Genomic DNA, 27,454 nt, shown 5'->3' on the forward strand with positions numbered 1-27,454 from the left:
TCTGGACACAGTTGTTAGTTGTTCAGTGACATCTTTTTTAAAATAACTTTAATCTTACCTGACACATAAGTAACATTCTTAAAAACATCTTCTATACACGTGGCCTTACAGAGTATATTACATTCAATACAGTGGTGCTCACATTCACTCACTGGTGTGCTACCCTGATGGAGCAGATAAGTAGCACTCTTGGGGAAACTGTACCTGTCAGTGACATCTTTTTAGATTGTCTTTATTTAACATTTTTACCTTAAGGTTAATGACTATGCCTTATAATCCTCAGGCTTAAACATTTTAGGAACACCTTAGGTCAATCAAAGTTACAAACTTATTTTTCATCTTTTTTGGTGGGGGTGTTTGGGGTGTTCAGGGTGAAAACTTCAAAACCAACATTTCAGATTATTTTGTTCCTTTTGTAAACTGAACTGCCCTATTCTTTTAGTAATAAAGAAAAGCAAAATATTATTGTGTCCCAAAGGCTAGTGCAGCAGTCTGTTTTCTCTTTTTGTTCGGGAGGCTGATGTAGCAGGGTGAGGGAGGAGTGACAGTGTGGGGTCCGCGGTCACTTCCACTTGTCCTCATGCATATCTGGAGCTTAAGCAGTGACACAGGAGGGGCTGCTGGCAAGGCCGTGGGCCTGCAGCACTGGTAGCTTATGCTTAGGAAATTTTAACTTTGCATTTTTTTCTGTGATTTTCAGACAGATGCCAGTGTCAAGGCCATATTTTCAAAAGTGATGGTTATAACAAGTAAGTTATTTCAAACATTATATGTAAAATTTAGGTGTAGTTGAAACATTTTTGTCAAAGTTCTTCATGTGTTCTATTTTAGGCTTTGATAATATAGGAAAAGACTAAAATGTTTTTGATTGATTTGTTTTTTGACAGCCCAGCCTCAGCTTTCCCCCTTTTTCCTGATTTTTACTTACTTTGCATATAACACAGAATTTTTATATTTTGTGTGTGTGTTGATACGAACAAGAGCTGGATAATGAATTTACATAGATTTATTTTGGAGAATTAATTCAGTTCATTACATAAGCTTGATTGTTAAAAGTGCATCGGTGCTTTTGTGTTGCTTGCTCTAATGTGACTGTCTGAAGCTGATTTCATTTTGAATCAAAATTTAGAGTGAAAAATATTCCTAATACTTCAAAGGAGCATCTTTGAAAAAAAGTTAACTTTTTTGCTACCAGTGATTTCAAATAAAATGTTACTTAATTGCATTGAACAGTAAAGACAGGCTTGGGTAGCACATCTCCTTATCTGATCCAAGGAGAGACAATGGGGAGAGACAATGGTAGCTGTTGCCAGACATTCATGTTCCTTCCACCTCAGAGACCACAGAGGATCACCCGGGGACGGGGGAGGAAGGAACACCCCACCTCAGAGACCACAGAGGATCACCCGGGGACGGGGGAGGAAGGAACACCCCACCTCAGAGACCACAGAGGATCACCCAGGGACGGGGGAGGAAGGAACACCCCACCTCAGAGACTACAGAGGATCACCCGGGGACGGGGGAGGAAGGAACACCCCACCTCAGAGACCACAGAGGATCACCTGGGAACGGGGGAGGAAGGAACACCTGGAGGCAGGCTGCTGCTGAGCTCCCACTGGTAGTAATGAAGGGAGGTTAGTGTACACAGGTGGTCCAAGATGTGTGTGGAATGCTACAGCACTGAAGACTTCATTCACTGGGTTTCAGCATAAATAGTGCTTTAAGACCAAAATATTATATATTTTAGTCCTGGACAATTAAACACATTTGGTTTTAGTACTTTTGGATAACTTAAAGCAAGTGATAATGTGCTCTTGCTTTTATGTAACTATCTCCTCAGCCCCTAAAGAAAGGACATCATCTCCTATAATCTTTCTCTCCCTCCCTTACCCCTTATCCATTCTCTTTCAACTATTTTATAGCATTTCCCAAATTCTGTCCTGAGGAATGCTAGTGTCCTGCAGGAGTTAATAGTATTGTTAGAAAACAGGATTTCATGGCCAAGTACATTTGTGGAATGTTGAAATAAAGGTTTTTGTTGCTGTTTTCTCCACCCTCATTCTCTGTCTCCCTTCTTCCTTTCCTCTTCCCAATCTCCACCCACATCTTGTTTTGTTTGTTAAGTGGTAGGCAGCCTTTAATATAATGCCTTTCCATTATGGAGGAGCTGTAATATGACGTTTGCCATACCAAATGTTATTCAAAAACAATGCAGTAGGTATTTTGCATTATAGAACCATGGAAAGGTTATCAGTGAAGCCTTTAGGGGGAAATTTGTTCTTACTTCATTTATTGATCTAGCCAAGGATTTAAATGGAGTTGCAAAGTTATATATGAACTTGAAGACTATATTTACTGTATTTACATTTTAAGATACAGTTGAATTTCTTTTATTAAAGTCCATAGTTCTGTATTATAATTTCTGTTAGACATATCCTATTCAGTTCTTTGTAACATGTGTAAATAGCCAGAAAAAAAAGATTTTAGTAACATTTTGTTAGCTGTCATCAATGTTCTGCTACATGGACGTATTAGGAGAGTAGCATTAGATTCATTAATGATGCTACAAGGACTCTTGTGCAGTAATGGCATATCCGGCCACAACACCTGGAACATACTGCTCAGCACGTGTTGGTGCCAGTAGTTTGTGTGTGTGCGCGCGCATATCTGGATGGTTTAATAATAAAACAGCAGAGTACAGGAAAATTGTTTCTTAAAGGTAAAACATATTGGTCTCTTACTACAGATTTCAATGTATGCAGCAAGCTCGAGGGATATTAAAACTGGTATTGTTCTGATTGACATTTAATGCCCTTAATTATTACAAAGAGTTATTTAAAAATAGCCAGTTCAGTCTTTCCTTGCATAGATGTAAGTTAGGATTATTAAGATTAATAAAAATAATGAAAAATGTTGATGTTTTATTACTTTGAGAAATTCCTAAATTCTGTTTTAATTGAATCTTAATCTAATTTAAGGAAATTTGCCAGATCCTGGTAAAGCCCAGGATTTCATGAAGAAATTCACACAGGTGTTAGAAGATGATGAGAAAATAAGGAAGCAGTTAGAAGTACTTGTTAGTCCAACATGCTCCTGCAAACAAGCTGAAGGTTGTGTGGTAAGGAGAAAAATTTAGAAGAGCTAATGTTTGAAGAAACCCCCAAACTCTTTCTTTCCCCTTTTATAAATTTAAATTCTTTGTGTAAAATAGCAATACAAGTAAACTACAAAAATTAGGGTATATTTTATTGCTTCATATTCATTTTGAAATATCCTCTAACTTTTCTGAGCAGTATTTATATAATACCTCTATAAAGACAATTTCTTTTTATATTTATTATGGTGTATATCCTTCCAAAATGAGAACATAGTATATATATATAGCTTTGTGCATTTTACTTATTTTTATTAATTAGCCTTTTATAGTATTATTCAATAACAGTATCACATATCATTGAATATATTTACCATAATTTATTGAACTGTTCATCCGTTACACATTTAGACTTTTTTCCCTAATTTTTGATTAAAGAACAGTTTAATATTTTTATGGCTACATAATTTTACACAATCTTGATTATTTCTTTAAAATAAATTCAGTATTAGCTAGTTTCACTGTTGGAAACAAGCAAAACTCAAACAAAAACAGTTATTTTTATAAGATTTGTATTTGCTAGTCATCTGGCCATTTTTTTTTTGGATGTATTAGCCATTCATAATTCTTTTTTTACATATTTCTTTTTTGTTTTTAATCTTTTCCTAAATATCCAGAATATTTGTCTTTATCTTACTGATTTGTTAGTTTGTCATGGCATTTTATGTTAAGTCACAAATAATTTTCTTTAATTTATTATGTCCCTAACATGCTATAATATTTTCGGCCCTGGCTGGTTGGCTCAGTGGTAGAGCGTTGCCCTGGCGTGCAGAAGTTCCAGGTTCGATTCCCGGCCAGGGCACACAGGAGAAGCGCCCATCTGCTTCTCCACCCCTCCCCCTCTCCTTCCTCTCTCTCTCTCTCTTCCCCTCCCGCTGCCAAGGCTCCATTGGAGCAAAGTTGACCTGGGTGCTGAGGATGGCTCTGTGGCCTCTGCCTCAGGCGCTACAGTAGCTCTGGATGCAACAGAGCAACGCCCCAGATGGGCAGAGCATCGCCCCCTGGTGGGCATGCTGGGCAGATCCCGGTCGGGCGCATGCGGGAGTCTGTCTGACTGCCTCCCCATTTCCAACTTCAGAAAAATACAAAAAATAAAATAAAATAAAATTTATTTTTCAATTACAGTTTACATTCAGTATTGTTTTGTATTAGTTTCAGGTATATAGCCTAGCCATAACTTTATTTTTATCTAGCTGAGTCTGTCAGCAGTCTCATCAAGGATTTTGCCTTTGGTATTCTACTTATGAAATCCCATTCTTTTACAAGTCAATGAAAATATTTTTTAAATCTGTTACCTTGTATCTTCTAAGAGGCTCTTTTCAGAAAAATAATTCTTGGCTCCATCCCAGACGGACTAACTGGAAATCTTTACAGTGAGGTTCACGAATCTGTAGTTCAACAAGCTCTCCTGTTGTGTTTTGCTGAGCACTTGGTTTTATTGTAATTGTTTTTATCCTGTTGGAATATTTTTGGTGTTAAGTATAAGATAAGAGTCTATTTCTGTTTTTATTCTAAATGTGTTTTCAGTTATTTCCATATAATATACTGAATATTCTTTTTCCTACTTGAAATGTTACTTCTCTTATACGCTAAATTCTTTTTTTTTTTTTTTTTTCCATTTTTCCGAAGCGGGGAGGCAGTCAGACAGACTCCCGCATGCGCCCGACCGGGATCCGCCCAGCACGCCCACCAGGGGGTGATGTTCTGCCCCTCTGGGGTGTTGCTCTGTTGCATCCAGAGCCATTCTAGCACTTGAGGCAGAGGCTACAGAGCCATCCTCAGCACCCGGGCCATCTTTGCTCCAATGGAGCCTCGGCTGCGGGAGAGGAAGAGAGAGACAGAGAGGAAGGAGTGGGGGAGGGGTGGAGAAGCAGATGGGCGCTTCTCCTGTGTGCCCTGGCCGGGAATCGAACCCAGGACTCCTGCACACCAGGCCAACGCTCCACCACTGAGCCAACCGGCCAGGGCTGATATACGCTAAATTCTTAATCTGTTTTCTGGACTTGTTCAATTTCTGTTGATTCATCTCTTCTGTCACCAGTACTATATGGTTTTAATTATGGTAGGTTCTTAATGTTTTAATGTAATTATTTATATGTACCTTTGAAATATTTTTTAAAAATCTACATTACAGCGTGAAATAACTAAGAAGTTGGGCAACCCCAAACAGCCTACAAATCCTTTCCTGGAAATGATCAAGTTTCTCTTGGAGAGAATAGCACCTGTGCACATAGACACTGAATCTATCAGGTATTTGTATGTAAAAATGTTAAATTTTCTTATCTATTCATTTTTTCATACTTTAGTCAGTCAATCACTACTGAGCACCTACTATACGAAGGCACTCATCTGTATAGACTTATGTATATATGTAATGGTTTTATAGTCATCTGTATATATCTGATATATATATATTCATATATGTATGTGTATATGTATACACACTCATCTGTGTATATATAGTTTTTATTATTTTAATTTGAAATATTTTAATTTGTGTGAGAAATTATCAATACAAACCTAGTTTTTCTCTTGTTATCAGTATATCAGGAATTTCTATTTTTTGTTAGCTTTCATATATTTAGGGAATACAAACAAATTGTAATATACCTTCAGGAAAAGAACACTAGGTGAACATGTTATAAAGAAGAATATGATGTTTTTTCACAGGTAATTTGAAAACTGAAGATGTTATTTCTAAAACAACCAGAACAGAAAGGGGAGGGAGAAGAGATAGACTACTAAGGCATGGTTATACTTGTGGATGGTGGTAGTGTAGGAAAAGGAAGGACATATCTGAGAAAGGTTTTAAAAGAACAACCTAAAAAATTGTTCATCTTACTGAAAATGGGGAAAAAAGATGAGGAAGGGTAACAGGTGTCAGTGTTCAGATCCAAATAATGAAGAAATAGTAATACCTTGGAAAAAATGAAGTGAGCTGGTTTTCAAGGAGGTGGAAAGGGTGTGCTGCTTATTTGGACATGGCAAACAATTTTTGTAAAAAATCAAGGCGAATTTAGTTTAATGTGAAACTGACTGTGGATTACTTCTCTGAGCGAGGTGCTAGACTAAACCTTGTAGTTTGTTAACAGAAAATTTTGAAAAATACCTATCAGTGTGAATAATTATTTTAGATAATTGATAATATATTTACAAATGCTTATTTTAAAAATAAGCTTGTTTTTAGAAAAAAATTAAAAAATTATTTTTAATCTAGTCTCATGTTCTAGTGATGCCTTATTGTATATCTGTTACCTAGGTATTTTTACACCTTTCAACAGCAGGCGTGTGTGTCTGTTTCTTACAAGAGTATCTGATGCAGTAATACTTGATAAATGTTTTGAAAGTACTTAATATTGTAATTTATTTATTTCAGTATATATTCTATTTATTGGAACAGTAATGAATTTTTTATAATTAAAAACATCTGTCATTCTTGTGTTTGGGCATAGGCCTTTTGTGAAAAATACAAGAATAAAAGTATAGATAGTAAAGCAAATCACATTTTTTTACCTCATTTGAATGGACAAAGAAAATACTGTTTTTGAAAAGAAGCATCTTAAAATATTACAGTTTTTGTTTTGCTGTAATGTTTGAGAAACCAAGTATGTATATGGTTTCATTGTGAGCTATAGATAAAATATTAAAAATTAGTGTTCTTTGACCGTTTTAAATGACATTATTTTGGTTATACTTTAGTGCTCTAATTAAGCAAGTGAACAAATCAATTGATGGGACAGCGGATGATGAAGATGAGGGTGTTCCAACTGATCAAGCCATCAGGGCAGGTCTTGAGCTGCTTAAGGTAACTATGCTTAAGTGTCCACATTGATAACTGTTAAACATATATAGTATACCGTTTATATTTCTTATTCTTGTGATTTGCTTCTTAAGTTTATAGAACCTAAAGTAAAATTTTCTCAATTGTTTAAGGTAGTTTAGAAATTGCATATTCTAATAGATAAGCTAAATATTTTCAATTAACTTGTATATTGTAGCTTAGTATTAATTATACTTAAATGGTAGGTTATAATTTGAAGTTTTCATAAGTAAAGAAGGTGTTAGCCCTACCCCAGAAGGAGACAAATTCTTCCTAAAATTCTATTTTATCTTTTATTTTGTTAGCTAATGTACTGCTGCTGCCTTATACTGATTACAAAAATATTGGTTAATTCTTGACAACTTAGAAAGTATAAAATTATAAAGAACAAAAACATAAACCTATCATACATAAATATTAGTTTCTTTTATTCCTTTTAATCTTTAAAAACGCACATTTTTATATAGTTGAGGTCAGACTAAATACATAATTTTATATCTTGACTTTTTTCTTATTAAATTATAAACATTTTAAGACAATGTGAGTGTTAAAACATCTGATTTTTGGCCACCATTTAGCAGCTGCATGCTTTTGGGCAAGTTAATTTGCTTCTGCTTCCTCATCTGTAACAGATGGCAATAATAATAGTAGTTACCTTGCTGGGGACTAATTAAATCATGTATGTAAATGTTTTAGTACAGTGTTTGGCTCATAGTAAAAATAATAAACATTTTTTGAAATGATGATTCAGCTACTTTTGGAGTGTCATGGTGCTTCCAGCATTTTACTATTGCTGAATATTTAGATATTTTTAATTTTATTTCTAGTATTACTACTGAGATTATATTGAACATCTCTTGCTAATATTTTTTTGAATGCTAGAAGGGTATTACTAGTTCAAAGAGAATAACCATTTTCAAAATTCATAGATAAAAGAGTGAAATTTTTTGAAACAAATTTTTGTACCGTTTATAACTTCATTAACAGTGTATTGAGGTGCTAACTCATGTCTTCACAAATATGGAATATTGTAAAATTTTAAGAAATTTTCTTATCTGATAAGCAGAAATAGTCTTTTAATTTGTATACTTATTACTAGTGAAGTACACCTTTTAATATTAATTATCACTGTTTTCCCAATGGTGAATTTATTATTCTTATCCTTTGTTCATTTTCTCCTGACATCTCAGTCTTTTGAGTTTTTTTATTTGTTTGTTTTTTGGCTCATTTAAATGTGAGCTTTTTTTTATTTCATTTGCTGGTTTTTTTAGGATGTATTTGGTATATTTAAAAATATATTCTATTTAAGTATAAAGTAAGTAAAGTATATTAATAAAATGAATACCATTGCAAAATAAATAGAATCCTAATTTAAACAGTATTATCAACACTGTTGGATTTCCATGATTTTTCCCCCACGCACATTCCCCATGTGTAATTGTTCTGAATTTTGGATGTATTGTTCTCTTTCTTATCCCTGTCTGTGTATACATCTCCAAACTACATTGCTTATGTTGCTTGCTTCTGAATCTTAAAATATGGCATTATATATAATATCTTTTTCTATTACTTGCTTGTTTTTTACATTCCACATTTGATTATAGTTAAGCTTTAAAAATGCCATAATTTTCAGTTTTGTTTTTGTTTTCATCTGAGACATAACCTATTTGAAATTTATTTTGAAACTGTATATTTTGGGGGTGGTGTTATTTGATCTTCTCTAAATAACTACCCAGTTTTACAAGGACTATTTATTAAAAATCTCATCCAGCCCTAGCTGGATAGCTCAGTAAGTTAGAGCATTGTCTCTATACGCCAAGGTTGCAGGTTCATTCCCTGTCATGGCACATACAAAAATCAATCAATGAATGCATAAATAAGTGGAGCAACAAATCAGCGTTTCACACTCTCTTCCTCTTTTTCTCTCTCCTCTTCCTTTCTCTAAATAAATCAAAAAAAATTTTAAGGATAAAATAAATTTTTAAAAATTAAAATCTCATTCATTCTCATTTATCTTCTGTTACCTTCTTTGTAATTTATTGCATTCTGTTTAATTTATATATGCCAGGGTCTATTGCTTTTTTTTTTCTGTTTTCTGTTTCTTCTGATGTTACTACCGTGTTGACTTAATTATTATAACCTTACAATATCTTTTTACTATGTGGTGTTTTACTTCCTTGGATTGCTTTTTTTTTTTTCAAAAATTTTGAAAGGAATGAGTTCTTTAGATTATACAGTCTTACACAGGAATATTTCTGTTATATATTTGAGCATGTTTTAAGTTTTATTTATAGTGCTTTCCTTCTTAGGAGAATTATTTTTATCTTTGACTTGTATTTCTAATATGTAACAGTTTGGATTTATTTGTAGAGATGAACAGGGTATATATATCGTTTTTATGACTCACTTTTAGGTCCTCTCATTTACACATCCCATCTCGTTTCATTCGGCTGAAACCTTTGAGTCCCTTCTGGCTTGTCTAAAAATGGATGATGAGAAAGTAGCAGAAGCTGCACTCCAAATTTTCAAAAACACAGGAAGCAAAATTGAAGAGGATTTCCCACACATCAGATCGTGAGTTGAGTTTATTCTGATAAATATTCTGGAACATAGAAAAATAATTTACTATTTTTTTTAATTATCCAATAATTGGAATCTTTTAGACTTTGAGACAGTATTGTTTAGGTTATTTTAAGTCCATACTATTTGATTTGGATTCTCATTTTCTGGGAGAAAACATTGATTGGTTTTTCAGAATGTTCATGAAAGTATTGGGTACACATGCCATTTCTTTCTGAAGCATTGATTTTGCTTAAAGATTTTAATGAAAACAATGTTAGAGCCTTTTTTTTTTTTACAGAGACATAGAGAGGGATAGACAGCGACAGACAGACAGGAACGGAGAGATGAAAAGCATCAATCATTAGTTTTTCGTTGCGTATTACGACAACTTAGTTGTTCATTGACTGCCATCTCATATGTGCCTTGACCGCGGGCCTTCAGTAGATTGAGTAACCCCTTGCTCAAGCCAGCGACCTTGGGTCCAAGCTGGTGAGCTTTTGCTCAAACCAGATGAGCCCGCGCTCAAGCTGGCGACCTCAGAGTCTTGAACCTGGGTCCTCCACATCCCAGTCCGATGCTCTATCTACTGCGCCACCGCCTGGTCAGGCCCATTTTATAATAAAATAGTCCTTTGTTATACTGTGGTACAAATAAACATTTTATGTGAATTTAAGGGTGAGTGGGAAATTCCAAAGGAATTTCAGTAGGACTTTCCATTGTACTATTCACTCTTCTTTATGGTTAAGAATATTGGATCAAAAGTTTTCAAAAGCAATGCTTTATTTGTCACAGGAAAGCAGGGATGTATGGAATAGTCATCTTATCAGTATGCTTTCTTTGTGTGTGTGTGTGTGTGTTCCAATACTGTATTTCTAAGAATTGGAAATTGCACTGTTATGCTAGGGATCTCTAAGAGTGGCCAATTATTGGTCAAGGTTCTGTAAGAGTTCAAGAATTAAGTCCTCATTCTTTATGGATCCCTGCTTACTTTACTTGCCTCTCTCCTTCCTGTGCCTGGAGAGCATATCATATCTGCATTTGGTCCTGCTACTGTCGTAGTCATTGATGGCTAGTTTTGCCTTTACCTCATTACTTCTGGCTTCGTCACTGTTGGGTTAGTTGTGATTTGTGTAGCACGTTTCTTTATGTTGAAGAAATGCCTGTGCTCCTTTTCCTTAGAAGTAGATTGTGGACAGGCTCTTAAGAGCCTCCGTGATATTTTTTATTATTCCTGTCTGTTCATGTGAAATTAATTTTAGAAACTATTGTTAAATAGGGAAAAGGCATTAATTAAATGCTAATTGAAACATACCAGAATTTTGTAACAGTATTCTGCTTGACAAGAGTAAGAAACTTATGGTTTAGGACTGACTTCTTAATTTTTAAGGGAGCTCAGAAAATGAATTTCCACTTGGAATGGTGCTGTCGTTTTCTCTCCAGATCATCAGAGATCAGAGTAGAGAAATACATGCAGACACATTTTATACACACACACACACACACACACACACGTATTTATGTACGTATGTGTAAGCAAGCTATATATAACTATATACCATTTACAGAATGTTCACTTAGTGTACTATCTCATTTAGCACTTGTAACACTTCATTAAAGTAGAGGGAAGTAGCTTCATCTTTCTGATGAGGAATCTACTGTACTCTTAAGGTAAATGGTTCTAGCTCATTTTTCTAGCAAGCAGCAGAGTCAAGATTTGAAATAAGGCCTGTTTGTCTGCAATACCTATGGAACTATATGTATTATGGCACATTTCCTTTCTTAATTAGAGCTTTGAACATATTTTAGTTTGCTTTATATATTGGAGGTTATTTTTATTCTAGACTGTCTTTCCTAGTACCTTTTATATTAAAAAAGTATTTGATATATTTATAGAACTACAAAATCAAGGTTGAAATGTGGGCATTTAGAACACAGAAGGGTATTTTGAAACATATGCTGCTGTATTTTGGAACTGAAGTACTTAGTTATTTGGTGGGATATAGTTATATGTGGAGTAGATTTCAGGTGTCTGAGTACCTGCTGTTTGCATATACTGTTCTCAATGAAGTGCTGTAATTTTTGCTCCATAAGACACACCTGACCATAAGACACACCTAGAGTTTTAAGGAGGAAAATAAGAAAAAAAAGATTCTGAACCAAATGGTATATTTAAAATATTTAATAAAATACCATATTTTTTGCTCCATAAGACGCATGGGCATTTTCTCCTCCACTTGGGGGGGGGAGTGCGTCTTATGGAGCGAAAAATACTGTAACTCACAGTATATGTTTTCCAGGAGATAAAATAGGAATGCAGATTTTATATTTTAAATTTTAGATTTTATATTTTAATTTGGGTGCGTTGATTTTGAGGAAAAATAATAGAGTTGAGTGAATGTTGATTAAATCATTTCCCTTGAATTTACCAAAATAATTTAAAAGAACCAACTGAAAAATGTATTTAAGTAGAAGCTGCAACAAAGACAAATTGGTGTTAGATAAGCCTAGAAAATTGGTGTTAGGTAATTTCTGTATAAAGGAATGTATAGCAGGTGTTTTGTCTTTTGCCGATTTAGGATTGAGATACGGCAGTCTGGAAGAAATATGGAAAACCTAGTTTCAGCTGTGCTAGAATTAAAGGGAGAGCCTGTGTGGTCAGACTGTTTTTCTTTGGGCTGACCTGTTTTTCATAAAAGAAGGAGCAAAGATTAGAGTGAAATTATGAAGCCAAAGTTATTACCAACTTTGCAGGAACAGAAAAAATTATATGTTGACCCTCTGAACAAATATGATGGTGAGTTTATGAGTTTCATTCTGACTCAGCCTGTTTTGGAGTCTGACTCACCGCAAAATTGAGAGTCGCTTGATAGCATTGGGTATAACCATCATCAAGTGGAGCCAGCTCTCCCCACTGGAAGACTTTCAGCAGTCCTAGAGAGAAATTACACAGAGATAAGCAGAGCTCACTACCGTTATTCCCAACTCCCTCCTCTATGCTTCTTAGCCAGCTAATTAAGCAAGTTTGGAACTCATTGTAAATTTTTTAAGAGAAATGTCCAATGTACAGTCATCAGGGAGGCACCATCTTCACTTTTGTTTAAATGGCAGATCCAGAGAGAATTTTTGTTATTCAAAGATGAATTAACAGAATACAGATTAATTAACAAACATGAAACTTATGCAGATATTTTAGCATTTATAAAAGTAGCTGATAAATACTATTTGAAAGAATTTAATTCTTCTAGGGAAATAATAAAATTTAGACAGTTCTAAACTGCCAAGAAAGTTAAGCTGTGATGACATCTGGGGGTAGAAAAATAAGATAATATACAAAAAGGGAGGTGGCAGAGCTAAGGATAAGGAAGAGCTGAAACATTTGCCTTGCAGAATATAATTTATTACAAGCAGCAAGGAGTAAAGTAAATATAGAAATTGTTACTGCAAAGCTAGAGATTAAACCTGAGGAAATTGCATAGAATGTGGAGATTAGTGGGCAAAGAGATAAAGGCAGTTTAAGAGAATGAATAGCAGACAGTGAAAAGCTATAATTGGTTTCTATGGGGAAGAAAACAATAATGGGAAGTGCAAAATATTCAAAAAAATAATGTAACTTGTTTAGAATGAATAAAAACATGAATCTAGAGATGAAGAAAAGTTCATATTTTAGGAAAATATTCTGATAGAATTTATTAAATTTTTAGTGATTTCACAAACATCAAAGGAATGGGGGGGGGGGGAGTAGGTCACACACAACAGAAAAGTAATGAGGCTGGTGTGTTTCTTTTCAACCAAGTAAGATTTCCAAACTTCAACAACTAAGGAGTTTTGATGGACAAGAATATAACTAAAGAATTTCCTAACTAGCCAAGGTTGTTTAGGGGTAAATGAAGAATGTTCTTTAGGATAGAAGGATTCAGAAAATGTGTTACGTGTGTGTGTGTGTGTGTGTGTGTGTGTGTGTATTCTTTTTCCCTTTGCATTTAGTTTTGCTTATGCCCCTAACTCCAGCTTTTTTCATCATATTTCTCTATCTGTGATACGTTTTTTTATTATTTTACTTTCAGTACTTAAGTTTTAAATGTGGCTATATCTGTGCTTCAGATATTTGGAAACTTGATTTTTTTTTTTTTAAGAAGGATATAAATTAAAATGGGCTCAAGAAGAATGAAGGAAAACATAATTGGCTATAATTATAAAAAAATAGGAAAACTCTAATAAAAAGTATCAATAAAAGTTGTGTATTAAAGAGATTATTTCAAATCTATAGGAAACCAGGAATTCTGATTCTCTTAATTATTCAGAACATAGTGAGGGAAAAAGAGCATATCACATTTTATAAAGCCAAGATAACTAGCAGGAATACTAAATCCCCACCCCCAAGAGAAAATGAAGACAAATCTTAACAAATATTGATGCTAAAATTACAAGTAAAATACTAACAAATAGTCGATTACAGTAAAACAGTTATCATACTATGGCCAGATGTGGTTTATTCCAGGAATACAAGAGAGTTGTTATTAGTAAACCTAATATTCATGTTACAATTTATTATATAAGTGAGTAAAAGGGGAAAGGAACATACTAGTTCATTTTGATATATGTTGAAAGGACTCTGATTTAAAACATCAGTCTATTTATAATCAGTAGGCATCATCATATAGTAAACCAGTAGAAGCCTCCCAAGTAAAGTCAGGACCCAGATGAGAAAATATACTGTCATGATTTAACATTGTTCTGAAAGCACTAGCTATTATAATTACATAAGAGAGTAAAGGCAGGTAGCTGTCGTGGAGCCCTGTGGTGTCCATGTGTGTGGTGGGCATGCACTGTGGCTGTGAACCGTGGGCCATGGTACCAGGGTGCAGCAGCTCTCCCAGGAGCAGGGAATCATCCTGCAGGGGAGTGCTGAAATCGGGGTGAGTTCTCGTTTGGCATCAACAGCATTTTATGTCAGCTTTTCAGTTATCCATGTGAAACCTTTACTTGAGTGCAGAAATATGGACCTTCCTTTCAGTAACTGCTGATCCTGAGCTCATGAAATACCTAAATAATGTAGTGGGACAACTAAAAGATTGGTTATACAAGTGTTCAGTTCAGAAACTGGTAGAAATTATCTCAAATATTGAAAATGGTGAGGTCCTTGAAAGATGGCAATTTGTTATTGAGTGTGACAAGACTGCCAAAGTGAGAAAAGTCTCAGAAAGCTCTCAAAGGTGAAATCCACTCAGTGATCAAACATATTACAGCTAAATGACATTGCTACCACTGTTGGAATTTTCCTGATCATTTGATCTGCTCTTCTATACAAAGATTTGGTTGTACTTGAAAAGTGGGAAGAGTTGGGACCACAGTTCATGACCAATTCTGAGCAAGTCCGTCTGCATTCTTTCACTGCTGTAATCTACAAAGTAAACAGCATGGTGGCCTGCAAAATCCCTGCCGGTGCCTAATGATGAGAAAGGAACAATAATGTCCTTCTCAAATGTCCATTTCCTGAAACCAAGTCATCTATAGTTCATGTTATATGAACTATATAATTCATTTTTATATGGGGAAAACTTGACATTATACTTGATTGAACTGTGCACAATTGTTCCATTTTTTCCTGTTTGACTTTCCATAGGGTTGACATAATTTTTTGCACACTCTTCAAAAAGGAACCAGCAGATTACACCAGCACTGTAATGCCAATTCCTTTGAAGGTGGTAACTCTAGATGAAGAAACTTTTGCTCTAAAGCTAACTGCCTTTTAAGTCAGACCTTTTGGTCAAGTTGTTTGACTCAGAATATGGGTAAATATGAAACACAGCAAAAGAAGTGAGCGTGCAGACTCTTTAGGTCCTAACATAACTAATAATCCACAATACCAAAATATTACATATATTATATATAAGGTCCTTTCACCATTTATTTTATTTGTATAGTTTCCATGTTGGAAAAATATTCAATTATTTGATTTTAATGTATATAATTTACATTTACAAGCTATTGCTGTTTTTAATGTTTAATTTCTGGTGATACAGGCCTCATGTCTTTTTGTGTTTTATAAAATCAAGCTTTAAGAGTTAAATGATAAATAAAAATATTTGTTTAAAAGTAAATAAGAGATTAAAGTATTGGAAAGGAGGAAGCAAAGTTACAGGTTTTTTTGGAAGATCTTAACTAATTAATTGAAAAACTACGTAAAAACAAGGTAGCCAAAGTTTGTAAAAATTCAAATCTTTCCTTATATACCACTAACAGCCATTTAGAAAATACTATAGGAGTAAAAAATGAGAAGAACTAGAGGTGTAAAGTATACAAGAAATTTGCAATCCTAGAGTAGTCGGGTGAATTAGGAAAAGTTTGGATCACCAGCAGGCTATTTTGAAAACAAAAATACAGACTGTGTCTTGATTTTACGTATATTTCAGATGAGTCAAAGATAAATTATCTAAGATTTAAATATATAAAATGAATTAAAGTATTAGTAACTCATATATTTCTGTAACTCCCTTGGGTGGGGGACCAGATACTTCTCTGTCAGAAAGGAAATATTGATGGATTGGAGTTTTAAAAATTCATTTATTGAAAAATTATTTATAGAGCCTGCACTGTACAAGGTATTAAGGATGTGGAAATAAATAGGAGAGTGCCCTCATATTTTAGTGAGGCAGAATAATATTTAGAAAAAGCAAAACTCATAAAATAAGTTAAAACACAAGTGGTATGCTGGAAACTATTTTCAACATATACATGTGACTTACAGAAGATCAATATTTGTACTGTATAAAGACTCTTAAAGAAATAATAGAAACATCTCACAGAATGCTAGCAAAGGGAATGAACAGGAACTTCGCAATAGGAAACTTTCAGCCTCCAAATCAAGAAAGTACATCTATGTCTGCTAATATTAATGGAGGAAAATAAAAACACTCACACAGGACTAGCTAGCATTCTAGTGACACTCTCTTGTTTGGAGTATACATTCATGTAGTTTTTCTGGGTTGTTAATACAACCAACTTAAAATGTATGTAAGTCTATAACATTGCTGTTTTATGCTAAGAACTCATCCCAGAGGTATTTAGAAAAGATGTCTACATAATGGTTTTATGGTTCAATGTCCAGTCAGAGAAATAAAATTATACTATGTATTTTAAATATAAAGTAATTAATACAGATGTTTGAAGGAACAATAGGAAAGAAGTGGTGTTAAGAATTGCTCATTGGGTAGAAGAGCCTTGTCAACATCAGCCAACTGTGAGTAGGGGTCGCCTGGCTGTTGTGAGGGTGGGGGTGGGAATGGCAGTGAAACTATTGCACAGAATACCTAAAGAAGTTCTAGTGCCTTTAGAAGAACTTAACAGGAAGACAGTTCTTGAGGAAGTCTGGGAAATGCAATTTGCCGATTTATAGCTCTGGATCTCAGAGCAGGCTATAAGATAGGTAGGCTTAATGCTTAGTGATAGTAGTTAAGTAATTAGCACAGGGATGTTTGTGGTTTCATTGCTAAGGTTTAAATAAAGAATAAAAAGAACATCTCTGCTCATCAGTAGAGATTGGTTAGGTCAGTTGAGTTATAACTATCCACTAGAGAACTACGGTATTTCCCCATGTATAAGACACACCGTTTTTTGAAAATTTTGGAGTCTAAAACCTGGGTGACCTTATACAGTGGTTGTATATTTTTTTACTTGCATTTCACGCTTTTGTGATTTGTCATCAGACACAGAAGAGGACAAGCTAATGGATGGGAGTTTTGACAGTGGGAGGAGTTGTATGAATTTTATGATGAATAAAACTTGAGTTCAATAACTTTATGTAATACATTTTTCTTTTCAAATTTTGGGCCCCAAAATTAAGGTGTGTCTTATACATGGGAGCATCTTATACATGGAGAAATACGGTATGTGACTGTTAAAAGAGTAATGTGTGACATAGGAGATTTCTGCAACATTGTTGGGTGAAAAAGGTTCCAAATAGTATTTTTATTGTTATTTATTTAATATACATACATATGTATAGAGAAATTTTAGAAGTATGTTCAAAATGTTAAAAGTGGTTTTAAGGTAGTAGAATTTGGTTTTTTTCTTTACTGGTTTTAATATATTTTTCAGTTTTGTTTGTATTTCCTGCACATATATGATCATCACCATGGAGGAAAAACTTGAATTTGAATTTAATGAGGGAATAAAGGATTCCTTTTAATAAAAGTTTATTAATAGGGAAGTAGTCAAAAGGTCCATACATTTTATTAAGACTGGTACTTGAGAATTCTTGAAAACTATTTCTCTTTATTGTTTTGGTTTATTTCTGTTTATATGACTAAAGGAAACATTGCATGAGCTTATAACTTCTCATGCTACTTTTTTAAAGTATAGTTATAGGCCTGACCTTTGGTGGCGCAGTGGATAAAGCGTCGACCTGGAATGCTGAGGTCGCGATTCAAAACCCTGGGCTTGCCTGGTCAAGGCACATATGGGAGTTGATGCTTCCTGCTCCTCCCCCTGTTCTCTCTCTCTATCTCTCTCTCTCCCCTCTTTCTCTAATAAAAATGAATAAATAAAAAAAACAACTATAGTTATGAAGTATTATATTAGTTTCTGGTGTACGTTACAGTGAATAGATATTTGTATGCCTAGTATGTTCTCACTGCCCGAACTCTAGTAAGTGTGTGTTACTGTGCAGTTTTCATACTGTTATTGATTATATTCCCGTTTGCCTTTTCGGCCGTTCTTCCACTCACCCCCCCCCCCCCCTCTGGCAAGCATTACTTTGTTTCTATGGGTCTGGTTTTGTTTTGTTTGGATTTTTAAAAAAATTCCACATAAAAGTGAATTCATACATTGTCTCTTTTTCTTATTTCACTTAGCATAATACCCTCTAGGTCAGAGATCCCCAAACTTTTTACACAGGGGGCCAGTTCACTGTCCCTCAGACTGTTGGAGGGCTGGACTATAAAAAAAACTATGAACAAATCCCAATGCACACTGCACATACTTTATTTTAAAGTAAAAAAACAAAACGGGAACAAATACAATATTTAAAATAAAGAACAAGTAAATTTAAACAACAAACTGACCAGTATTTCAATGGGAACTATGCTCCTCTCACTGACCACCAATGAAAGAAGTGCTCCTTCTGGAAATGCGGCGGGGGTGGATAAATGGCCTCGGGGCCACATGCGGCCCGTGGACCATAGTTTGGGGACCCCTGCTCTAGGTCTATCTGTGTTGCCACAAATAGCAGGATTCCATTCCTTTTTATTGTTGAGTAATATTCTATTTGTGTGTTTGTACACACCACATCATCTTTATTCATTTATCTATTGATAGACACTTTGGTTACCATAACTTGGCTATTTTATCTTTCACTCTCTTTTTTTTTTTTTTTTTTTTTGTATTTTTCTGAAGTTGGAAACAGGGAGGCAGTCAGACAGACTCCCGCATGCGCCCAACCAGGATCCACTCAGCATGCCCACCAGGGGGTGATGCTCTGCCCATCTGGGGCGTCGCTCTGTTGCAACCAGAGCCATTCTAGCGCCTGAGGCAGAGGCCACAGAGCCATCCTCAGCGCCCGGGCCAGCTTTGCTCCAATGGAGCCCTGGCTGCGGGAGGGGAAGAGAGAGACAGAGAGGAAGAAGAGGGGGAGGGGTGGAGAAGCAGGTGGACGCCTCTCCTGTGTGCCCTGGCCAGGAATTGAACCTGTGACTCCTGCATGTCAGGCCGACGCTCTACCACTGAGCCAACCAGCCAGGCCCAACTTGGCTATTTTAAATACTATATATTGCAATGAACAGAGGGGTGCATATATCTACTTGAAATTATGTTTTTGTTTTCTTTGGATAAATACCCAGAATAGTACTGCCAAGACATGTAATATATCTACTTTTAGTGGGTTTGTTGCCCCCCCCCCTTTTTTTTTGCCAGAGAGACAGCGGGATAGACAGGGATAGGCAGATAGGAAGGGAGAGAGATGAGAAGCATCACTTCATAGTTGTGACACCTTAGTTGTTCATTGATTGCTTTCTCTTATTTGCCTTGACCTGGGGTCTCTAGGTAGGCCTGTAACCCTTGCTCAAGCCAGTGACCTTTGGGCTCAAGCCAGTGACCATGGGGTCATATCTTTGATCCAACACTCAAGCTGGCAACCTGGACTCAAACTGACGACCTCAGGGTTTCAAATCCGGGTCCTCAGTTTTCCAGGCCAATGCTCTGTCCACTGTGCCACTGGCTGGTTGGGCATATTTTTAGTTTTTTGAGGAAACTCCCTACTGTTTTCCATAGCAGCTATACCAATTTGCTTTCCCATGAACAATTCCTGAGGGTTCCCTTTTCTCTACAACCTTACCAACACCTGTTATTTTTTCACTTTTTTGACAATAGCTGTTCTGACAGGTATGAAGTGGTATCTCATGGTGGTTTTTCATTTCCATTCCCCTGATGATTAGTGATGTTGAGCATCTTTTCTTATATCTGATGGCCATGAGTATGTCTTCCTTGGAGAAAAACTCCACATTTTCTGCCCATTTTTTGGTAATATTATTTTTTGATAATGAGTTATATAAATTTGTTATTTTATACTATTTTAAAAATTTTCAACCAGAGTTGCTTCTTACTTGTGTGTAATCTGTCATTTTTCTCTAGATTATTAAGAAAAGATTATGGATGTTCATATCATAAAATCTGATTTACAAGAAGACAGGTTTTACCTAGGGAGTTTAGTTGTCAAAGTAACCAGCCAATAATAATTTTTCATTTCACAGATAGACCCATAGACCAAAAGGATAATGAGACTCTAATTGTTTTCTACATATCTTATTGAAATTTTAATATATATATATATATATAGAGAGAGAGAAGTAGATTTTGATGGACTCGCTTGTATCACTAACCAGTTTATATATGAATAACTTATAGCCACTTTTGTTGAATTTATAATTCTACTCAACTTCCCCTGTTCTTTTTATATTTGAAAGCCAACCCCAGACTTACTAATATAATTTCATCTATACATTCAAGTATCTAAAATATAAGAACTCTTAAAAATTAATCACAATATCATTATCACAAACACAGTTAACAGTTGCTTAATTTTAATAATATCCAGTCTTCTCAAAAGTATAGTAATTTTTTTTAATAGTTTGTTGTTTGAATCAGGGTCCAAGTGAGGTTTTAATAGTTACTGGGCTCCCCCTCCAGTTCTCTTTCTCTCCTATGTTTGAGAAAGAAACCAGGTTGTCTCACTTGCAGAGTTTACTTGGCATATTTTAACAGTTCCTTATATTTTCTGTAAAGTGATAATTAAAGCTGGATGCCCGATTGGACCCAGCTCCACTTTTTTTTGTTGCAGGACCACTTTATAGGTATTAGAATGCTCTTCTAGGAGGCACATCATTTCTAGTTACTGCTCTTTTTAAGATATTAGCAGACAATACTACTTAGTATTCAGTGGTATATTTTATTCTGACAATTCTTTATCACTGTTAGCTGAATACTTTTATAAAGAACTTTCTTATCGTTCTTTGATTCTCCAATGTTAAATTTATTTAGAAAAGGCAGGATAAATACTTTCTTAAATTTTTTTTGTAACAGAGACAGAGGGACAGATAGGGACAGACAGACAGAAAGAGAGATGAGAAGCATCAATTCGTCTTTGGTGGCACCTTAATTGTTCATTGATTGCTTTCTCATATGTACCTTGACCGGGGGTCCACAGCAAAGCAAGGGACCCCTTGCTCAAGCCAGCGACCTTGGTCTCAAGCTGGTGAACCTTGCTCAAACCAGATGAGCTCATACTCAAGCCAGCGACCTCAGAGTTTTGAACGTGGGTCCTCCGTGTCCCAGTTCGACACTATCCACTGCGTCACCGCCTGGTCGGCCATATACTTGATTCTTTTATATTATTGAACAGTGTTCAAAATAGGGTGACTTTACTAGCAACCTCTCAATGTGACCAATTAACTGTTGGTTTTTAAAAATAACATTATAAACTTACGGATTTACATGTATTTGTGTTTCAGTCAGTTATGGTGATCAATCTCATTGATGCTCAGATTGTCCCATCTATATTTGGAAACCTCTGAGTCTTTTTGAACAATGCTAATCTTTGTTGTTTCTTTGCAGTCTTTCATGACAAAATGTTTCAGGCCCATCTAGTACATTTCCTGCTTCACACCTGAAATTTCGGGATGGTATCAAGAGTGTCAGTCATGTGAGATACCAATTGCTAGCTATCGTGTGGGTCATTTTGCTAGGATGATTCAGTGGACACAGCTAAAGAATGGTTTTTGGAAGATAAAATGCTTTGAGTGTTTATATTGATTATTCCAGTTCAGATTCAGGATCATAAAGATTTTATTGAACCTCTTCCACTTTACATTTATGTCTTTACTTCCCCATGCTGAAGTAACCCAGGATGATAAAACAGCAATGTTTTAGTAAATATTGTATATAACAGTCTCAGAATAGTAGCACTACCAATGTCATTCCTAAACACAGTTGTTGATTTGTTTAGGGAGTTGTCTTGTATTTAGGGTATTGGACAGTAGCAGTGATGTATGGTCAAATTCCTATGCTAAAGTCACTTGGAATGCTTCTTCTTTGTGTAGTTATACCACCAAATGGGTACTTCTTTCTGTTCATTTGTTTCATTTTACTTTTTAAGAGATTGCCCTTTTAAATTTAATTTTATTACTAAATTAAATGAAATATTCACTTGTTTTAAAGACAAGTCTAAAAGCAAGATGTATTGCAAAAAGTTTAGCTTCTGTTTTTTAACTTTTTTTCTTACATATAGATAAATGTTTAAAAAAAATGTCTTTCCACACGTTTGTCTGGAAGTGCTCAAGTGTGTATGTGTATATATGTATGTGTATGTCCCCCTTTTGATAGGTAAATGATAAACTACAGGATACATACTTTTCTCCATCTTGATTTTTTTCTTTACTTGTATTGGCAGTTACTCCATATTTCAGTGTTTATTTTGTTGATAGAGTAAATGCATATCTGATTTTCCTAGATGTCACTCCACTGTCCTCCATAGTGGTTATAACATTTTGCATTTCCACTAGCAGTGTACGAGTGTATCTGATCCCCCATAGTTTTGTTGCCAGAACTGAGTTATGAAATGTCTCTCTCCCTCGTCATTTTCTTTGTTCTGTAATCTTTTTCTGAGAGCAGCAGATCCCTTATTTATTAGTGTTTGTGAGGCATGTTCTTTTATTTTAACTTTAAATCTTCCAGGGGCTTATATACTGCTCACAAGATTAAGGGATATTTTATAGCTTCATATTCATTTAGAATTATCTCCTAATTATTGTGAGAAGAATATTTAAAATGAGTTTCTGTTTGGTCTTTGTTTTCTTATACTTGATCTTGCCAAAAGGCCAAGAAACAATTGTCCGTGTCTTCTTTTGTTTTTGTTGGAAATGGTTACCATTTCTGTTGCTCTCTCTTTTCTTTTGGATATGTAGCCACTTTTTCATGTTACCATTTTTCTTCTTAAACTTACTTCTTATAATTCTGCTTATACTTATTTCAGCGTTTCTTTGTCTGAAAATGTCTGTATTTTGCCTTCATTCTTGCAAGGTATTTTTGCTCACAATAAAACTTCAGGTTGACAAATGTGTTTATTTTAGTAGCTGAAAGACGTCATTATAGTTTTCTAGGTTGTGCAGTTTCTGATGGAAAGTGTTCATTCATTCTTTGTCCCTGTGTTTGTTGTGTGTTTTCTATGTTAAAAATTGTCCTTTTTGTTGATATTTTTACCAAATCGATGATAAAGATAGACCTTATAATTTATTTTCTGTTTCTGCTGCTTTAGGTTTATATTGATTCTTGGGACTATGGGTTATTTCCATCATCCTTGGAAAAATTTTGGCTATTACTTCTTCAAATACTGTTTTCCTCTCCCCACCTCCTGTCTCGGACTCCCAATTACATGATGTTTGACTACTTGATAGTGTCTTACAGGTCAATAATGCTCTTTCTTTTTCTGTTCTATTTTTCCTCTGGTTTTATTTTGCATTGTTTCTATTGCTGTGTTAAGTTCACTGATCTTTTTCTTCTCTGATATATACGGGTGGGCAATACTAGGTTTGCAGTTCTGAGTACATAAAACAGCTTATTCTTGAATAGTTTCTCTTGTATTATACGTTTTTCTATATAAAAACAGTAGATCTACTTTTGCTCAGCCCTGTATAATCTGCCTTTACCTCTTATCAATATTGTTATTCATATTTAATAATTCCACCTGGGTCTTTTCTATTTATTTTATTTCTGTGCTTATCACGTTTATATTTTTTTCTTACCTTCTTGAGCCTGTGAGGCATAGTTGTGTCAATGTCTTAGCTAGTTCCATCACTTGTACCATTTCTGGACCTGTTTCTTTCTCTTTTTTTATTATTTTTTAAAGTATTTATTAATTTTAATTTATTGTATTAACATGTATTCAAGTGTTTCACTCAATATAATACTCTCACCACCTACCCCCATGTCCCCCATTACAACCCCACTTTTCCCCTCCCCCTAAATTACTCCCCCCTACTCTCTGGGATTTGCTGTCCTGTTACCTGTATCTATGTGTTATGTATATGTAATTTCACTAATTCCTTCACCCTCTCTGGTTCCATCCCCTCGTCCCCCTTCGCTCTGACAGCTGTCCCTCTGGTCCCTGTGACCTCGTCTCTGCCTCTGTTCCATTTTGTTGATTAGATTCCACATATAAAAGAGATCATATATTTGTGTTCCTTTGCCTGGCTTATTTCACTTAGCATAATAGTCTCCAGGTCCATCCATAATATTGCAAAAGGTAATGTTTCCTTTTTCACGGCCACGTAGTATTCCATTGCATATATGTACCACAGCTATTTAATCCACTTGTCCACTGATGGACACTTCGGCTGTTTCCAGATCTTGGCTGTTGTGAACAATGCTGTAATAAACATGGAGGTGTATATCATCTTTTGAATCAGTTATTTTGTATTCTTAGGATATATTCCTAAAAGTGGAATATCTGGGTCAAAAGGCTGTTCCATTTTTATATTTTTATTATTATTTATTTTTTTGTATTTTTCCTGAAGTTAGAAGCAGGGAGGCAGTCAGAAAAACTCCTGCATGCACCCAACCGGGATCCACCCAGCATGCCCACCAGGGGACAATGCTCTGCCCATCTGGGGCATTGCTCCTTTGCGGCTGGAGCCATTCTAGTGCCTGAGGCAGAGGCCATGGAGCCGTCCTCAGTGCCCGGGCCAACTTTGCTCCAATGTAGCCTTGACTGTGGGACGGGAAGAGAGAGGCAGAGAAGAAGGAGAGGGGGAGGGGTGGAGAAGCACATGGGCACTTCTACTGTGTGCCCTGATGGGGAATCGAACCAGGACTTCCACATACCAGGCCGACTCTACAACTGAACTAACAGGCCATGGCCCATTTTTAATTTTTTGAAGAAACTCCACACTGTTTTCCACAGTGGCTGCACAAATTTGTATTCCTGCTAGCAGTGCAAGAGGGTTCCCTTTTCTCCACACCCTCACCAGATCTTATTGTGTGTTGATTTATTAATGAGAACCATTCTGACAGGTGTGAGTGGTATCTCATTCTGGTTTTAATTTGCATTTCTCTGATGATTACTGACATTGAACATTTTTTTCATATTCCTATTGGTCATCTGTATGACCTCTTTGTAGAAGTGTCTATTCAGTTCTTTGGCTATTTTTTAATTGGATTGTTTATCTTCTTGGTGTTGAGTTTTAGAAGTTCTTTATAAATTTTGGTTATTAACCCCTTATCAGACTTATTGGTGAATATGTTCTCTCATTGTGTGGGTTGTCTTTTTATTTTGGTCATGATGTCTTTTGCTGTGCAAACGCTTTTTAGTTTGATATAGTCTCATTTGTTTATTTTGTGCTTTATTTCACTTGCCTGTAGAGATAAATCTGCAAAAATATTGCTACGAGAGATATTGGAGACTTAACTGCCTATATTTTCTTCCAAAATGTTTATAATTTTGAGACCCACATTTAAGTCTTTTATCGATTTTGGTTTATGTCTGTGAATGGTATAAGTAGGAGGTCTAGTTTCATTTTTTTGCGTATGCCTGTCTAGTTTTCCCAATACAATTTATTAAAGGGACTGTCTTTACTGTATGCTCTTGGTTCCTTTGTCCAATATCTATTGCCCATAAAGATGTGGGTTTATTTCTGGGATTTCTGTTCTGCTCTATTGATCTGTCTGCCTATTCTTATGCCAATACCAAGCTGTTTTGATTACAGTGGCCTTGTAGTATAACGTGATATCAGGAAGGGTGATACCTCCCACTTTATTCTTCATTTTCAAGATTGCCGAGGCTATTTGTGTTCTTTTTTGGTTTCATAAAAATTTTTGGAATATGTGTTCTATATCTTTGAAGTATCCCATTGGTATTTTAATAGGAATGGCATTGAATTTATAAATTTCTTTGGGTAAATAGAAATTTTAATGTTTATTTTTCCTATCCATGAGCACAGTATATACTTCCACTTGAATTGATTTTTCAATGTCTTATAATTTTCTGAGTACAAGTCTTTTACCTCCATCGTTTAATTTACTCCTAGGTCCTGTATTTTTTTGTTGTTGCTGTAATAGTGAAGGGGATTGTTTCCTTAATGGCTCTTTCAGACAGTTTATTGTCGGTGTATAAAAATGCCACTGATTTCTGAATATTAATTTTATATCCTGCCACCTTGCCAAATTTATACATCAAGTCTAGTAGTTTGTTTTTTTTTAACCTCGACTTTAGGGTTTATTACGTACAGTATTGGATCATCAGAAAATAATGATAGTTTAACTTCTTTTCAAATTTGGATGCCTTTTATTTCTTCTTGTCTGATTGCTGTGGCTAGGAGTTCCAGGACTATGTTGAATAAGAGTGGTGAAACCCTGCCTTGTTCCTGATCTTAAGGGGATTGCTTTTAATTTTTGCCCATTTTGTATGCTGTTAGCTGTCGCTTTGTCATAGATGGTCTTTATCATGTTGAGGTAAGTTCTCTGTATTCCCACTCGGCTTAGAGCTTTGATCATGAATGGGTGCTGGATTTTATCAAATGCTTTTTTGTATCTGTTGATATAATCAAGTGATTTTGATCCTTTTGTTTACGTGATGAATCACATTGATTTATTTGCAGATATTCCAGCCTTGCCTCTCTGGAATAAATCCCATTTGATCATGACGTATACTTTTTTAATGTATTGCTGGATCCAGTTTGCTAATATTTTGTTGAGATTTTAGCATCTGTGTTCATTAGGGATATTGGTCTGTAGTTTCCTTTCTTTGTAGTGTCTTTACCTGATTTTGGAATGAGGATAATGCTTGCCTCATAAAAGGAGCTTGGAAGTCTTCTCTCCTCTTGAATTTTTTGAAATAGTTTGAAAAGGATAGGTGTTAATTCTTCTTTGAATATTTGGTAAAATTCGGCTGTGAAGCCATCCGGTCCAGGACTTTTGGTTGTTGAGAGTTTTTTGATAACTGTTTTAATTTCATTTATTGTAATTGTCTGTTTAGGTTTTCTGATTCTTCCAGATTGAGTTTTGGAAGATTGTATGTTTCTAGGAATTTATCCATTTCACTTAGGATGTCCAATTATTTTGCATATAGATCTTCATAGTATTTTCTTACAATCCTTTGTATTTCTGCAGTATCAGTTGTTACTTCTTTATTTTCATTTCTAATTTTATTTATTTGAGTTTTCTCTTTTTCTTGGTGAGTCTGGTTAAAGGTTCATCATTCTTCTTTACCTTTTCAAAGAACCAGCTCTTGGTTTCATTGATTTTTTTGTTTTGTTTTTTTAGTCTCTATGTCCTTTATTTCTGCTCTAATCTTTATTATTTCTTTTCTTCTAATTCCTCTGGGCTTTATCTGTTGTTCTATTTCTAGTTCTTTTAGATGCAGGGTTAAGTTGTTT

At 35.1% G+C, this 27,454-nt stretch overlaps 2 protein-coding genes and 1 pseudogene across 4 annotated transcripts in view; 2 read left to right on the top strand and 1 right to left on the bottom strand.

Annotated features, from left to right (window-relative positions):
• SGCG (sarcoglycan gamma) overlaps positions 1–27,454 on the bottom strand; it is a 454,763-nt gene that overhangs the window by 228,567 nt on the left and 198,742 nt on the right. The window lies entirely within an intron of this gene.
• The window catches only part of PDS5B (PDS5 cohesin associated factor B), a 197,835-nt gene that overhangs the window by 111,525 nt on the left and 58,856 nt on the right, over positions 1–27,454 (top strand). For all 3 annotated transcript variants that reach the window (XM_066234440.1, XM_066234439.1, XM_066234438.1), the window contains exons 15-19: positions 701–749; positions 2,979–3,118; positions 5,289–5,404; positions 6,854–6,959; positions 9,388–9,548. In XM_066234440.1, coding sequence (XP_066090537.1) covers positions 701–749; positions 2,979–3,118; positions 5,289–5,404; positions 6,854–6,959; positions 9,388–9,548 — 572 coding nt within the window. The remainder of the gene's footprint in view (positions 1–700; positions 750–2,978; positions 3,119–5,288; positions 5,405–6,853; positions 6,960–9,387; positions 9,549–27,454) is intronic.
• LOC136308338 (mitotic spindle assembly checkpoint protein MAD2A pseudogene) lies at positions 12,078–14,986 on the top strand (annotated as a pseudogene).

This window comes from Saccopteryx bilineata, chromosome 6 (genome assembly GCF_036850765.1).
Source record: "Saccopteryx bilineata isolate mSacBil1 chromosome 6, mSacBil1_pri_phased_curated, whole genome shotgun sequence".
In the NCBI taxonomy this organism is placed as follows: Eukaryota; Metazoa; Chordata; class Mammalia; order Chiroptera; family Emballonuridae; genus Saccopteryx; species Saccopteryx bilineata.